This window comes from Hylobates moloch, unplaced genomic scaffold, assembly GCF_009828535.3.
Source record: "Hylobates moloch isolate HMO894 unplaced genomic scaffold, HMol_V3 SCAFFOLD_18, whole genome shotgun sequence".
Classification (NCBI taxonomy): Eukaryota; Metazoa; Chordata; class Mammalia; order Primates; family Hylobatidae; genus Hylobates; species Hylobates moloch.
The window spans coordinates 387,142-403,765 of record NW_026652293.1 but is presented as its reverse complement, the minus strand read 5'-3'; the positions used below and the strand labels follow the sequence as shown (position 1 = coordinate 403,765).

Here is a 16,624-nt window from a genome sequence, read left to right as displayed (position 1 = left end):
GGGTCCTCTCGGGATTGCTGGTTTCTTCTTGCAGTCCATCTGGAGCTAAAAGTCACAACACATGCGTCTGCAAGCCGCCCTGTTTGGAGCTGCCACCTATCTGCCATGATGATTGGCAGTGTCTCTTTTCTTTTAGAGATGGGGTCTTGCTGTGTTGCCCAGGCTAGTCTTGAACTCTTGGCCTCAAGTGATCCTCCCACCTTGGCCTCCCCGAGTACTGGGATTATAGGCATGAACCATCATGCCCAGCCTCATTGCAATGTATTAACCTACTACATGCAGTCAGCCTGGTTGTTCCTCTAGAGTTGTTTATTTGGGCTAGTTTGGTGACTATGATCATTTCCATGATTTGCTCTTTCTCCTGGAACTTCCCTTATGTTCAATTCAAATTTCGTTTTCAGCATTATCACTTTTCGTTTCTTTGTTGCACTTTGATTTTTTTTTTTGCCAGTTTCTTCTTCTTTTTTTTAATTAAAAGCGTTTTTTTTTATGGAACGCTTCATGAATTTGCATGTCATCCTTGCGCAGGGGTCGTGCTAATCTCTGTATCATTCCAATTTTAGTATATGTGCTGCTGAAGCAAGCACTGCTTTCCTGTTAGCTGTTCATTTTTTAAAAGTATCATTTGGATTTATTGTGGGAAACAAGGAGGCAACACAACTACATGCTTTGCTGACTGTGTCTGTACTGAGTAACACATCCGAGTGACCAATCAGCAACAGACTTTGAGAGAACTGATGGGATTGGGTCACAGATTATAGTGCACATCTGTTATCTACATCTTGATTTGTGTACTGAAAAGTTAGACGTGCTATATGCAGTCGCTTATAGTTAATATACCACAGTAACTAGAGTTTGAACTGCATTTTTGGGTGACTGGTATTTTTTAACTAAACCATGGTAACTGAAATGTGTATATATCAGAACTGTGCAAAGCAAAGACTGCATGTGTTAATAAGTACTGTCTCCTACTCATTCCTAATCAGTCTAACATTTTGACTGAGGTCTTGGTGTCTATGTGGCCATGTCATTGACCTTATATTCTAAAGCTTGACTAAAACTTGTTTTATAACTTTTTATGTTCATAGCTTGGTATTTTTTCCCTTCAGGCTATATTCCCAAAGCTTGGATTAGCACTGCTATGAACCTTCACACAGATGAGTAAGTGATACATAAAAAGTCTAAATTTTAACTCTGTTTCCATTCTTTTAGATGTTTGCTATTTTCCAGATATTTTGTTTAGATTTTGCCTTTAACATTTTTTAAAAAATTGTATTCGTTTTTGAATACATATAATTTATATGGTTTAAAATTCCAAAGGTGTATAAAAGGGTAAAATTAGCAGGACATGGTGGTACATGCCTGTAGTCCCAGCTACTTGGGAGGTTGAGGCAGGAGGATCGCTTGAGCCCAGGAGTTCAAGGATGCAGTGACCTATAATTGTGCCACTGCACTCCAGCCTAGGCAATAGAGCGAGACCCTGTCTCAAAAAGAAAACAATAATAATAGGATATAAAATGAAAAAGTCTCCTCCTCTGTCTCCATTCACCCAGTTCTCCGCAGAAGTAAGCAATGATAATTGTTCTTAGATGCAGCTTTTATACTATACAAAAGTGGATTTCTCGAGGTGCATGGACCAGGCCTCTGTTTCAGTTTCTCCCTAACAATCATTCCTTCTCTGGTGTCTCATGATATATACCAATGCTGTGGCATTATTCTAATTTAGCCTATGAGGAAACCAAAATTGAGCATGCTCAAGTGATCAGTTGAAGGTCACAAGTGGCAGTTGAGTGACAGCACTGGTGTATATTGTTCTAGTTATCTTCTATGCACTGTGCACATAAAGGTTCAATCTGTATTTGCTGAATAAAAGTCAGTTTCTCTCAGTGTTTGTTCTTATTGTATATTCCACTGTGAGGGTTTTTGTTTCATATATGGAATTCACTAATACCAATTTTAGGGAGTGGGAATATTGACATACGTGGTATTTAAGAGATATTATGGTTTCTCACTTTTCAAAGTTTCTAGGCAAAATTTAGTTTTGTCTTCTGCTTAATTGCTAGATATGAAACCAAATGCATGAGTCATTTATTGTTTTGGCCCGGATTTTAAACTAGGTGAAATGGAAAGAGAAAAATAATAATGGCATTTGATAGAAATTTAACAATATTTTTTTCTTCCTTGCACTCAAAAAATGTTTTGTGTGTATGGCTGAGTGCCTGATGTTCTGTCCTTCATTTATGTCAGGGCCTCAGTAGATGTTTACTTAGAAGTTAAAAATAACTTCATCATTGGTTGACTCCCCCAGTGAATGTCAAGCACTGTGCTGGAAACTCCTAATGTAAGCTGTTTTAAAAATTGTAATAGGACTAAGAGGAAGAATGAACATATTTTGCCACTCTTATATGGATGAGGAAACCGAGGGTGGGACAGGTGGAGTGATTTACCTAATCACAACACTTAGAAATGGCAGAGTCAGGTTCCAATCCTGGTTTTCACAATTGCTGGTTGTAGAATTATAATGACTTTGCTAATTGATCTAGTCAAAGTTTTGGAAAGATGGCAGCATTAGCTTTACTTAGCAATCTAACAGAGTGTCGTAAATTGCTTTAACATTGTTTAGTAGCATGTGCTTTTAATGACTGTGAATCTGTGGTTTGTAGAACATAAGGATAAAGCCGAAATCTGGTCCAGGAGAGGTACTAGTCATGTTTAATGGTTTTGAGGTATTAGATTACAAAGCAACAATAATAAACTTTCATCCAGCTGCTTGTTGTGAGGCTTATAGGCTTAGCTCATTCTTCCTTCGTAGTAAAAGTCAATGAAGATTTTGAACACAAGAAACTGTAGTCCCGATTTAGGTCTGTGCTTCCCTTAAAGCTCCCTCATGTACCTCATAAGAAAGGATTAGCGAAAGAGCTCTATGTGGGTACCAAAGGAGAGGAATCTGTCAACATTGTTATTTAGAAATAATATTTATGTCTCAGTGTGGAGACTTAAGTGTGTTAATATTTAGATTGCATTTTTCCTAGAGGATTAATAGTAATTTCTGTGTTCACAGGCAGGTTCACAGGCCACTTGACACAGTGAGTGGCCTCTTAAATCTCTCATTACTCTGCCATGTCTGGCTGTGTGGTGTCTTTCTCCTCACGACTTGGTATGTCTCATGGATACTCTTCAAAATCTATGCCACAGAGGTATGTTTTTTAAAACACTTTTTGTTAATACTTTTGTGTTTTGGAGTGCACAGTTGATTTTTAGCAGAGCACACTGATTAGCACACCCAAAACCGTTTCCGTAAGTTGGTTTTTGGTCTCTCTTCTGAGACTATTGGGGCCATATCATTTGTAACCACCATTTATGTGGTATTTTTTTTTTTCAGAGAAACAGTGTGGATATTCACTTAATTTTTGGAAATTAAACTGAATGGACTGCCACTATGCTTTATTGACATCCTAGTTGTCTTCTGGGGGCTTCCATTTCTACTGAGTACATACTAAATGGACTTGAATTTAAAATTAATTTTCCATGTCATTGGCATAGCTACTATTAAAATATTTAAATATGTGGCAGTAAGTTTTTTTTTTTTTTTTTTTGAGATAGGGTCTCGCTCTGTCACCCAGGCTGGAGGGCAGTGGCCTGATCTCGGCTCACTGCAACGTCTGCCTTCCGGGTTCAAGTGATTCTCCCGCTTCAGCTTCCCGAGTAGCTGGGACTACAGGCGTGTGCCACGATGCCCGGCTAATTTTTTTTGAATTTTAGTAGAGACAGGGTTTCACCATGTTGGCCAGGTTGGTGCCGAACTCCTGACCTCAAAGTGATCTGTCCTCGGCCTCTTAAAGTGCTGGGATTACAGGTGTGAGCCACCGCACGCAGCCAAGATATTTGTTTTCTGAAGGGAAGTTTTAAAATTTATATTAAAGAAATGATTTTGGAAATTGAGTTGAGCTTCTGGATAATTCCCACAGAAATCTTTTTAAGTGATTGAGAATTACATTGTTTTTATCATCCAAGTGTTTGTCTTAGAAAATTAGTTCTTCTGTTTTATTTTACCATCTCTGTAGGTTTGTATTCTTCAGTGGCTTCAGATAATCCTTGTTTGTGAAATTGGTTTTTATTATTCAGAGCCAGAGTCTAATAAAGTTGGGAAAGTAACATTAAAAAAAATGGTGTGTTTGGGTTTGTGTAACTTTAACCTGTCTTTGCAAGGAGCACGAAAGATGTCAGTTTGCTTGTGCTGTCTATTTTTATGTTTTAATTTGTGCATGCTTATTGAATGTAAGATGATCATGAAAATAATCATTTTTGGTTTTTAATTTATTTGATAGGCTCATGTGTTTCCCGTTCAACCACCATTTGCAGAAGGGTCAGATGAGTGCCTTCCAAAAGTATTAAATAGCAATCCTCCCCCCATCATAAAGGTACTAAAACTGTGTTGCATGTCTTCATAGTTACCTCTAACTTTATTCAATACACTTAATATTTAGTACATTTAAGTAGTTGTATTTTTTGAGGGCCTACAATATTCTCATACGGGTATGATAAAAATCACCTACTTGCTAATGCTGTTTATTTTTTCAATTTTCTTTCCAAGTGACTAAAGTGCAAGTGCACAGTACAGTGTATGTGTATAAGCTAGTTAATTCTATATTCAGAAACAGATATAAGAATATTTCCAAGCATACAATACAGTGATATGCAATCATCTATATTAACTTGTCACAAACTATTCATGATAGCATAACAAAACATTATTGATTTTTTAATTACTGGATCAAAACATTTTTACTCTTGTAGTATTAGTTGGCTTTTGTGATCAAAGATAGCGCTTAGAAATGTATAGATATTTAGTGAACTCTCCTTAAATATGAATTGCTGGTAATGATCCTAAAACTAATTACAATCAAGAATTTAAAGAAGTTGCAGTAATTTTACAAATCAATCTAAGTAAGCATAAATGGTTTAGATTGAATTTGCAAGTTGAAATTTTAAACTAGATCTACAATATGTGTGATCCTGTTAAAAGGTCCTTTAAAAAGAGCTAAAAGAGGCTGAGTGTGGTCTTCAGCACTTTGGGAGGCCGAGGTGAGAGGATCACTTGTGCCCAGGAGTTCAAGACCAGCTTGGAAAACATAGGGAGACCTCATCTCAACAAAAATTTAAAAATTAGTTGAATGGCATGGTGGCACATGCCTGTGGTCCCAGCTACTTGAGAGGTGGAGGCAGGTGCATTCCTTGAGCCTAAGAGTTGGAGCCTGCAGTGAGCTGTGATCCTGCCACTGCACTCTAGCCTGGGTGACAGAGTGAGACCCCATCTCTAAACAAACAAACAGAAATGCTAAAAGAAAGTAGTTAGAACCCAGTTTTGATCACACTCTAAAGAATTTATAAACAAATAAGAAAATAAATAGGATTACTTTTAAATATTACTTATAACTAATTTGTTAGAGAAACTTAAAAGTATCAGTTACTTATTTGGTTACTTACCAAATATTTATTTAGTGGTATGTTAGTCTCTGCTAGTTGTTTGTGGTAGGATGATGAATAAGACATAGCATAGCCTAGTAGAAAATACAGACGCCCAAAATAATTAAAATGTACTGTGGTAAATACATTGGGGCCTCTTATTCAGCTTGGGACCAATACAAGAAAACTTCAGAGAGGGATGGTATCTTGAAGGATGAGTAAAGAGGTTTGCCTGGGAAAAGATGAAGATTTTCAGTAAAGAAAAAAAAATAATAGGGTGGCTGGGCATGGTGGCTTATGGCTGTAATCCCAGCACTTTGGGAGGCCAAGGCAGGTGGATCACTTGAGGTCAGGAGTTTGAGAACAGCTTGGCCAACAAGGTGAAACCCCATCTCTACTAAAAATACAGAAATCAGTTGGGTGTGCTGGTGCGTGCCTGTTGTCCCAGCCACTCGAGAGGCTGAGGCAGGAGAATCGCTTGAACCTGGAAGGCGGAGGTAGCAGTGAGCCGAGATCACTCCATTGCACTCCAGCCCGGGCAACAGAGTGAGACTTTGTCTCAAAAAAAAAAAAGAAAAAGAAAATTAGATATCACGTGCTAGGCACTGCCTTTGGATATGGTAGCAAGTAAGATTTTCTGTTTTCTTGTGGGCTGCAGAGTTTGGTGGGTGGAATCAGATGAGACACTAAACATTCATTTACAATACATGATGTTAGTGCCATGGTTGAGAGCTATGTGAATGTATGTTTGTGTGAGGGAAACCACGGAAGTTCCAGGAGGAAGTGATGTTTCAATTTCCCACCACAGAGATGTGAAAGAGCACAGAGAATTCTGTAGTTCCTTGTAGCTGGAACTTGTAGTAGGTAGGAAGGGTAGAGGCAGGAAAGTTCTGGAAGTCTAGAAAGGAAGGTTATGGTTCTGAGATTTTTTTTTTTTTCATGAAAAAGTTTAATTAATTTCCTCTTGGATATATAATGATGAACCCAATTAGTGAGATTTTATGTAGAGGTTAAAAAAAATTAAATAATATGTGTTTTTTCCCCTTTTTAGTATTTAGCCTTGCAGGACCTGATGTTGCTTTCTCAGTATTCTCCTTCACGAAGACAAGAAGTTTTTAGCCTCAGCCAACCAGGTATTGCTAAAAGTAATAGACCTGATTAGGCATATGTATGTAGAAAGTAATTCACTTGGCCGGGCACGGTGGCTCAAGCCTATAATCCCAGTACTTTGGGAGGCTGAGGCAGGCAGATCATGAGGTCAGGAGATCGAGACCATCCTGGCTAACATGGTGAAACCCCGTCTCTACTAAAAATACAAAACATTAGCCGGGCGTGGTGGCGGGCGCCTGTAGTCCCAGCTACTTGAAAGGCTGAGGCAGGAGAATGGCGTGAACCCGGGAGGCGGAGCTTGCAGTGAGCCGAGATTGCGCCACTGCACTCCAGCCTGGGTGACAGAGCAAGACTCCATCTCAAAAAAAAAAAAAAAGAAAGTAATTCACTTAAAGTTTTTGGTGAGAAAGATGTATTTAATAAAATATCAGATGTTAGTGAGTCCATTAAATGAAGTATTGAATTAAATCTTACACAGCTTAAGCGTTTATTTCCTTCAGCTCCTTCATTTCCTTAACCTGAAGAAATTATTTAGTACATTGACAATTTTAGGGCAGAAAAATACAGCTTAAGAATTCTAAAAGTTAGGCTGGGCGTGGTGGCTCACCCCTGTAATCCTAGCACTTTGGGAGGCCAAGGTGGGTGGATTACTTGAGCTTAGGAATTCGAGACCAGCCTGGGCATCATGGTGAGACCTTTTCTCTACAAAAAATACAAAAAATTAGCCCAGCATGGTAGCATGTGCCTATAGTCCCAGCTACTTGGGGAGCTGAGCTGGGAGGATTGCTTGAGCCCAGGAGGTTGTTGCTGCAGTGAGCCAAGATTGTGCCACTGTACTCTAGCCTGGGTGACAAAGTGAGAGCCTATTCCCCTCCCCACCCCAAAAAAGAATTCTAAAACTTTTAATGCTACAAAGGATCTTAAAAATTAGGTGATCTACTCTCTAGATGGGAGATTTAAGTCTCAGAGATTGGCTTAACTAAAGTTAATGTCAGAATTGGAATAAGAGTCCTGTCATTTGGCTGCATGTACAGGACGACTCCTTCTGCTATGCTACTCTGCCTCCCTTTAAAAAAAATGAGGAAGAAACTAGATTTGGTGGTGACTCAAGGATGCTCTCAGCAACTCTGAAACACTTATAGTGTATGCTATTCTTGCCATGCTGTTCAAGACTGCGACTTTGCCAGTTCTCTGTTGTTCCTAGAGGGAAAACAGTCCAGTCCCAGGCACCGGTGGGAAACAGAGAACCTGGGTGGCTTTTCTTCTGTTTTTTAAGAGACAGGGTCTCACTGTATCACCAGGGTAGAGTACAGTGTCATGATCACAGCTCACTGTAACCTCAAATTGCTGGGCTCATATGATCCTCTTGCCTCAGCCTTTCAAGTAGCTGGTATTATAGGTGCACACCAGGTGTGCACCACCATACCTGGCTAATTTTTAAAAATTTTTGTTGAAACGGGGTCTTGCCGTGTTTCCCAGGCTGGCCTTGAACTCTTGGGGTCAAGCAGTTCTCTTGCCTTGGCCTCCCAAAGTGTTAGAATTACAGGTGTGAGCCAGTACACTCAACCAGCTTTTCATCTTCTTTTTAATGATTTCTTCATTATGTTGCCAAGCTTGCTAATTACCAGATAAAATACCAGATAATAAACCTTCTATAGTTAAATGTTATATGGAAATAAAATCCAGTTATATAAAAGTATAATTGACTGGAACCACTCTCGTTTTAGTAGTATGAGAAACCCAGAGCTGATATTGTGGAAGATTAACTACAACAATGCTTTTCTGTCAGATTTGAGTTAACACAGGAATTCTATACTCTATTTTTTTACCAGAGATTCAAGTAAACCGTAAAAGGGTGGCATTTGCTCTGCCAGAGAGTGTGCATTCTAGCACATAAAAAAATTTAATTGGCTGGACGTGGCTCAGGTCTGTAATCCCAGCACCTTGGGAGGCTGAGGCGGGAGGATCATCTGAGGTCAGGAGTTTCAACATGGTGAAACCCTGTCTCTACTAAAAATATAAAAATTAGCTGGGCATGGTGTTGCACATCTATAATGCCAGCTACTCAGGAGGCTGAGGCAGGAGAACTGCTTGAACCGCGGAGGCAGAGGTTGCAGTGAGCTGAGATCCCGCCACTGCACTCAAGCCTGGGCAACAGAGCAAGACTCCATCACAAAAACAAACAAAAATTTAATTGGATGGTTACACAGTTCCTAATGTACCCAAATTACAGTAGTAAAAATATCCTGAGGCCTAGTGATAGAGTGTTGTGTGTGTGTGTTTGTAGGTTAGCTGGTATTCCTGAGTTGTACAATGGGGGGAGTGTTTAAGGAGAGATCCAAGTGAAGAGGGAATGATCATTTGGCACATAGGATAGAGAAACCAGTTTTCAGTGGATTTCTCTGCTATTAATGCATAGTGAAGCATGCTTGATTTTTATATAATAACTCTAGGAGACAAAGATCTCCTATGAGAAATAAGGGAATTTTTAAAGGAATGGGGGCACAGTAGTTTAAGTTAAATAATAAGATAATAGATCTGTAAGCTCTCTGAGTGTAAAGTGTGATCATTATTAATGAGTCACTCCCACAGATGGAACAGCACATAGGGGCTGTTATATACATGAAAATGTAAGGAAGCCCAGGGGATCAGACACAAAAGTTTAGAGGTCACTGGGGACCATGGAAGTGCATCTCATTGGACATCCTAGTGTTCATTGTCTTAGTTCATTGTTCACAGTCATAGCAGTCTGTTTAACACTGCTAGTGAAGTAACCCTGGTCTGTCTCCCTCAACCTAAGATCTAGTGTTTGGCTTTATTTTAGCGACCAATTTGAGAGGTTTTTTGTTTTTGTTTTTGTTTTTGGTATGTGTGTGGTAAAATAGCAAGTTTTTGCTTGTAGACTTTTGGGAAACTTAATTCATCCGAGTATTCATTGAACTCCTGCTGTGTATTAGATGTCGTGAGTATAAATAGTAGCTTCACTAAGAAAAGTGGGTCCTGATGCAAAGTGTAATGTAGAATTTCTTACTGACTTTTTCCCCCACTTCAAGAGGAGAATATAAGATTATTTACATTTTAAAAGCTGGTGTTTGGACCTCCTAGGTGGACATCCCCACAATTGGACAGCCATTTCAAGGGAGTGTTTGAATCTTTTAAATGGTATGACTCAGAAACTGGTTCTCTATCAAGAAGCTGCTGCTACGAATGGGAGAGTGTCTTCATCTTACCCAGTGGAACCTAAGAAATTAAATTCTCCAGGTAATCTCTAGGACTACTAAGAGGGGAAAACATTTACATTTTATTTCCTAAGAAAGATGACTGTAGTAGACTGGGCGTGGTGGCTCACGCCTGTTATCCCAGCACTTTGGGAGGCTGAGGCGGGCAGATCATGAGGTCAAGAGATCGAGACCATCCTGGCCAACATGGTGAAACCCTGTCTCTACTAAAAATACAAAAATGAGCTGGGTGTGGTGGCACATGCCTGTAGTCCCAGCTACTCAGGAGGCTGAGGCAGGAGGATCGGTTGAACCCGGGAGGCGGAGTTTGCAGTGAGTTGAGATTGTGCCACTGCACTCCAGCCTGGTGACAGAGTGAGACTGCCTCAAAAAAAAAAAAAAAAACAGAAAAAAGAGAGAGAGATGACCGTAGTTAATCTAAGGATACTTATATGAGTGTGAGGTGTATATTTTTAGGGAAAATTGATCCAACATGTGACATCTTATATTGAACCAAGAAAAAGACCTGGGTATCATTGTAGATTGAAAAAATTAAGCCCAAAACATCACGTTGTATACTCTTAAGTATATGCAGTTTTTCATTGGTTAATTTGAAACAAATTAAGTTCAGTGTGGTGGTAGCATTAAAAACACTATCAAAATGATGGCTATTAAATAGGAGACTTCAGCTTACTCTAGTACAAAGCCAGGTGAATTTTCGCAGATAATATCGGTTGCTGTTCTTGTTGCAGTAGCCCAGACAAAAAGTTGCTGTCCCAGAGAAGAGCAGCTGAGACGACTGGGTGATTTGGGAATGGGGCACAATGTTAGTACCCTTCCATTTAAAAGACGAAAGCTGAGAGGAAGAAGTAGAGGTGGAGGAACCTGTCTTGTTCACTAAATCCCTTAGGTAGAAGATGCCTATGAATGTAAGACTAATAAAAGGACTTAATGTTCCACGTGTTTTGGAGCCAGGCATTTAGTGAAAATGGATGAAACTGGCTGAGTGAGGATGGTGGTGAACCTGGGAGCATGGGCTTCATCTGAAGGGGGAAGCTGTTGGTTAGCCTGCTTCATTGTTCCCATATGGGACTTTGGATCCCATATGTGAACTTCCGGTCTTTTTAAAAAAGAGAAGCCTGAAATCTAAACAAATTTTGAGGTGAAATCTTTCAGTTTTTAAACATTGGCAACTAATCTTGATATTTAAAAATCACTATCTGGATCAAAGCAAACTCATCTAGTTTCAAAGTCCGTACTCTGGTGGGGTCATAGCCCCAAAACAAATAGATTACATATGAAAAATGATTTAAATAAATTAACATACATCAGATTTTGAAAGGTTTGAGAGTGTTTCAGATGTTATTAACTTTCAGATCAGCATTCCTCTATTCTACAAATACTTATTGAATTCCTACTGCATACCAAGCAATGTGCTAGAAGCCAGAGAATCACAGATGGAAAACACTCTTGGATCTGACCTTTTAGTGGAAGGCACACAAATAATGATGCAAATATTGATGCAATAAAGATGCCAAAAGGAAATCTGTCCAAAAGGAGTCCGACTGGAGAAGAAGATGTTTGATAATGAAAGGAAGCCTTGTTTGCAACAAAAAAAGTTTAGATTTTATTCTATAGAGATATGGAGCCATTGGAGAATTTTGAATAGGCTAGTTCCATCAAATTAGCATGTTGGAAAGATCATTGTAATTCTGGGTTGGGTAGATCATGAGTCTGACCAAATATGGAGCATTCATTATTGTAAGTTTTTGTTATATACCATCACTCAGCCAAAATTTGTCTCATATTTTGAGGAATAATTGTAAAACTCTTAAAAACTCCAGTCTTAATTTTTAAATTGATTTTTCAAAGATTTCTAATTTCCATTAACCTTTAAAAAGTCATATAATGGGCCAGGTGTGGTGGCTTACACCTGTAATTCCAGCACTTTGGGAGGCCGAAGCAGGTGGATCACTTGAGGTCAGGAGTTTGAGACCAGCCTGGCCAATATGGCGAAATGCTGTCTCTACTAAAAATATAAAAATTAGCTGGCTGTGGTGTTGCACACTTATAGTCCCAGCAACTCAGGAGGCTGAGGCAGGAGAATCGCTTGAACTCAGGAGGTGGAGGTTGCAGTGAGCCGAGATCATGCCACTGCACTCCAGCCTGGGTGACAGAGTGAGACTCTTTCTCAAGGGGGGAAAAAAAAGAAAGAAAGAAAAGTCGTATAATGAAAAATTGGTACTTGGGATGTTTAATTTCTTATATTTCTTATGGTGGTTTTATTAAGAAGATGGAATCCAGCTGGGCGAGGTAGTTCACATCTGTAATTCCAGCACTTTGGGAGGCCGAGGCGGGCAGATCATGAGGTCAGGAGGTCGAAACCATCTGGCCAACATGGTGAAACCCTGTCTCTACTAAAAATACAAAAATTAGCTGGACGTGGTTGCGCGTGCCTGTTATGCTAGCTACTCGGGAGGCTGAGGCAGGAGATTCACTTGAACCAGGGAGTCGGAAGTTGCAGTGAGCCAAGATTGCACCACAGCACTCCAGCCTGGCCACAGAGTGAGACTCTATCTCAAAATAATAATAATAATGATAATAATAATAATAATAAAAAGAAGATGGAATCCTAACGCAATGTATTTGTTTTTGTGGCTTGTGCTGGAGTGGCAAGAAAAGTTCCTTTGTTTTTGTATAACAGACTCTATTACTAAATTGGAGAATCATAAGATGACTTTTGAAAAAGCCGTTTACAGATCAGATTTATAGATATTCTGGGCAAATTAGCCTTTGATGTGACTTTTGTTAACTTGAAAGAACTTTCAGGCCAGGTGTGGTGGCTCATGCCTGTAATTCTAGCACTTTGGGAGGCCAGTGCAGGAGGATTCCTTGAGCCTAGGAGTTCAGGACCAACCTGGGAAACATGGCGAATCTGTCTCTACAAAAAATAAAAAAATTAGCCAGGCATGGTAGCATGTGCCTGTAGTCCTAGCTACTCAGGAAGCTGAGGTGGGAGGATCTCTGGATCCCTGGAAGTTGAGGCTGCAGTGAGCTGAGATTACACCACTGCACTCCAGTCTGGGCTACAGAGCAAGATCCTGACTCAAAGAAAAGAAAAGAAAAAGAAAAAGAAAAGGAAAGGAAAAAACTTTGGGGAAAATGGGGTAAGGTTAATATTTTTTTCCTGTGTATGTTCACAATATAGATTTGGTATGTTCAGTCAAGAAATACTTAAAATAGTAATGCAGTAAAACTGGATAGATTCTAATGCAGTAATTAAAATTGCCAATTAGAAATAAAATGTGAATCGACGAGTTCATTCAAAATTGCTTAGAGTTAGATAAATTGACCTTGAAGATGAAGATATTCATGGAGGGGGAAAAAAAACAAGAGAGACTATATCAGTCTGACAGAAGATGCATAAAGCTCTTTGAGTGGAGTTTGAATGCAGTAGTAAAATCTGAATCTTGAGACTATAATCATAAATGGAAACAATCTACTGAGCTTTGGGTAAATGCGTTAAACAGAAATTTGGTATGTGTAGAATTTGAAAGCGTTGCTGCTAGCCTGCTTGGATCAGGTTGCCTCTTCAGCACTGGATCTGTTCTTTTACAGAAGAAACTACTTTTCAGACACCAAAATCTAGCCAGATGCCTCGGCCTTCAGTGCCACCATTAGTTAAAGCATCACTGTTTTCTTCAAAATTATCTACACCTGATGTTGTGAGCCCATTTGGGACCCCATTTGGCTCTAGTGTAATGAATCGGATGGCTGGAATTTTTGATGTAAACACCTGCTATGGGTCACCGCAAAGTCCTCAGCTAATAAGAAGGGGGCCAAGATTGTGGACATCAGCTTCTGGTGAGAATTATATATTTTTTAAGATTTTAAATGTCATGTTGCGGAGGATCAGACAGCCTAAGTTCTTATCTTGCCTTTTCTTTTTTAAAAATAGATCAGCAAATGACTGAATTTTCTAATCCTTCTCCATCTACCTCTATTAGTGCTGAGGGTAAGACAATGAGACAACCCAGTGTGATTTATTCATGGATTCAGAATAAACGTGAACAGGTAGGATGATATGGTTATAGGATTTGTATTTGCATGTAAAATTGAGAACATTAAGGATCTCACATGAGTAAGTCATCAAGAATAAGAAGGGTTTTTTTTTTTTTGATGCTTCGTGTATTGACTCAAATGAAACAGCCAATATTTGACTGGTTTGAGCTATACACATTGTAATTTCATGTGGCTTGACCTGATAACCTCATGTAAGAAATATTTGAGTTCTTTATATATCCAAGGTACGCATTTAGGCACTGGGAAAAAAGCAAACAAAACAGAGTCCTTGGCCACGTAATATTTACATTCAAGTGAGGGGAAATCAGTGAGTAAGCAAATGTATTATATTCTGTTTCTCTGAAATATAAAATATCACTAATTGTAAGACTTACGTACTATTAAGAAAAAAATGATGCCTTAAACCATGACATGCTATTGACTCTAAGATGCATCTCAATAGGTTATATTCAAGATATGGAAAACATGCATAAGAAGGAAGAAATTTGATACGTTTTAAGTCTTATCTGGAAAAATAGAGCAAGGAAGACAGACAGTTCCTAGGGGAGAGGGTATCATTTTATGTGGAGTCATAAGGGGAAGTCTCATTGATAAGGCAATGATTGATCAGAGATCTGAAGGGAGACCTGGGAGAAGTGCAATGCATCTGAGATGGGAATGGACTTGGCTTGTGTGAAGAACAATGTGGATACCAGTGGGCTGAAGCAGAGTGAGTGAGGGGAGAGTGGTTAGTGGGTGATACGATCAGAAAGGTAGCAGGCACCCAGGGCCCATTGGCTGTAGTAAAGACTGGCTTCATCTCTGAGTGGGATGGAAAGCCACTGTATGGTCTTGCCCACAAGAATGATATGATGTAACTTATATTTTGAAAGTGCTGCTCTAGGGGCTGTGTTGGGACTCAACTCTTGCAAGGTAGGCATGGAAGCCCAGAGATGGTGTTAAGGCTGCTGCAGTCATCTCGTGGGAGGTGGTGGTATCTGTGACCAGAGTGGCTGCAGTCATCTCATGGGAGGTGGTGGTATCTGTGACCAGAGTGGTTATGGCAGAGGCTGTAAGATGTGGTCAAGGTCTAGGTATGTATTTTAAGGTAGATGGAATAGGATTAGCTTATGGTTTGGTTGTGGTGTATACTAGAAAGAGTCAGTGTTGACTGTTAAGGTTTTTGGCCTGAAGATCTGGAATAATATCGTTGCAATTTATTGAGTTGGAATTTACTGATGATTCTGGAGAAGGAGATTTGTTAGAAGTGAGGGGAGGGAAATCAGGAGTTTGATTTTGGACAAGCCAATTTTGAGATACCTATGAGACAACCAGGTGGAAATACTGAGTAAGAAATTAGGCATATAGCTGTAGTGTAGGGGAAAGTTCTGGGCTAGAAATGTAACTTTGGAAGTTTGCAGAGTATAGATAGTATTCAAAGCCATGAGACTCGATGCAAACTCTTGAATATAGATACAGAAGAAAAGAGATATCCAAGAAAGGGGCCCTCCAATGGCCAAAGGTCTGGGAGATGAAGAATAGCAACGGAGACTGAGGAGCAGCCTCTGAGGTGGGTAGAAAACCAAGAAAAGAAAGAGTTTCAAGGAGAAGGTGGGAGTGTCAGATGCTGCTGATGGGTAGCATGGGGCGGGGACTAAGAATTAACTGTTGAGCTAGAAATGCGGAGGTCACTGAGTCCTTGACCAGAGCTGTTGGCTGGAGTAGTGGGGACAAAAACCAAAATGCATGAGTTCAGGAGAGATTGCTAGACGAATTGGAGACCACAAGAAAAACCACATTTTTCAAGGAATTTGTTGTAAGTGGAACAGAAAAATGGGGCAATAGCTGGGAGGAATTGAGGGGTCAAGGAACTTTTTAAAAAATTTTGAGATGGGTTCTTGGTCTGTCTGTTGCTCAGGCTGGAGTGCAGTGGTATGATCATGGCTACACTGCGGCCTTGAACTCCCGGGCTCAAGTGATCCTCCCACCTCAGCCTCCTGAGTAGCTGGGACTACAGATGACTGCCTACTTTTTTTAATTTTTATTTTTTGTAGAGACACAGTCTCTATGTTGCCTAGGCTGATCTCAAACGCTTGGCCTCAAGCAGTCATCCTGCCTGAGCCTCATAAAGTGTTGGAATTACAGGCACGAGCCACCACGCCCAGTCATGTTTTTATTTTTTAAGTTTGGAGAAATTATAACATGTTTGCTGATGGAATGACTGATTAATAGGGAATGAATGGTTAAAGACATTTTATAAATTTCAGGATCCCATATGGTTCTATATGCCATTAGTACTGCCGTGTCACTTTCTACCCAACCAGACACGTACTGCTTGCTGCAGGCTTCTGACTAGTCATGCAGCTTTGGATGAGAGTATGGTAGGAGCAGATTCACTTTTAAGTTAGTTGGGTTAGCTTTTAGCTGATACTAAGAACATTTTTTCCCCCGGGATTGTCAACTAGTAGAAAACTACTTTGTGTCTTAAGATTTTTTTTTTCCTGTAATCTCAGCATTTTGGGATGCCAAAGTGGGAGTATTGCTTGAGCCTGGGAATTCGAGACCAGCATGGGCAACATGGCAAAACCCCATCTCTACTAAAAATACAAAAATTAGCCGGGCGTGGTGGTGCATTCCTATAGTCCTAGCTACTTGGGAGGCTGAGGTAGGAGAATCACCTGAGCCCAGCAAGCAGAGGTTGCTGTGAGCTATGAATGTGCCACTGCACTCCAGCCTGGGTGATAGAGTGAGACCCTGTCTCAAAAAAA

At 39.9% G+C, this 16,624-nt stretch overlaps 1 protein-coding gene and 1 non-coding gene across 2 annotated transcripts in view; one reads left to right on the top strand and one right to left on the bottom strand.

The window, feature by feature from the left end:
- The window catches only part of NDC1 (NDC1 transmembrane nucleoporin), a 66,359-nt gene that overhangs the window by 23,500 nt on the left and 26,235 nt on the right, over positions 1 to 16,624 (top strand). The window contains exons 7-13 of the mRNA XM_032136683.2: positions 1,110 to 1,161; positions 3,062 to 3,197; positions 4,329 to 4,421; positions 6,518 to 6,599; positions 9,682 to 9,837; positions 13,413 to 13,658; positions 13,753 to 13,868. Coding sequence (XP_031992574.1) covers positions 1,110 to 1,161; positions 3,062 to 3,197; positions 4,329 to 4,421; positions 6,518 to 6,599; positions 9,682 to 9,837; positions 13,413 to 13,658; positions 13,753 to 13,868 — 881 coding nt within the window. The remainder of the gene's footprint in view (positions 1 to 1,109; positions 1,162 to 3,061; positions 3,198 to 4,328; positions 4,422 to 6,517; positions 6,600 to 9,681; positions 9,838 to 13,412; positions 13,659 to 13,752; positions 13,869 to 16,624) is intronic.
- LOC116458215 (U6 spliceosomal RNA) lies at positions 484 to 587 on the bottom strand. Its single transcript, XR_004245261.1, has one exon. It is a non-coding gene; the product is annotated as a U6 spliceosomal RNA (small nuclear RNA).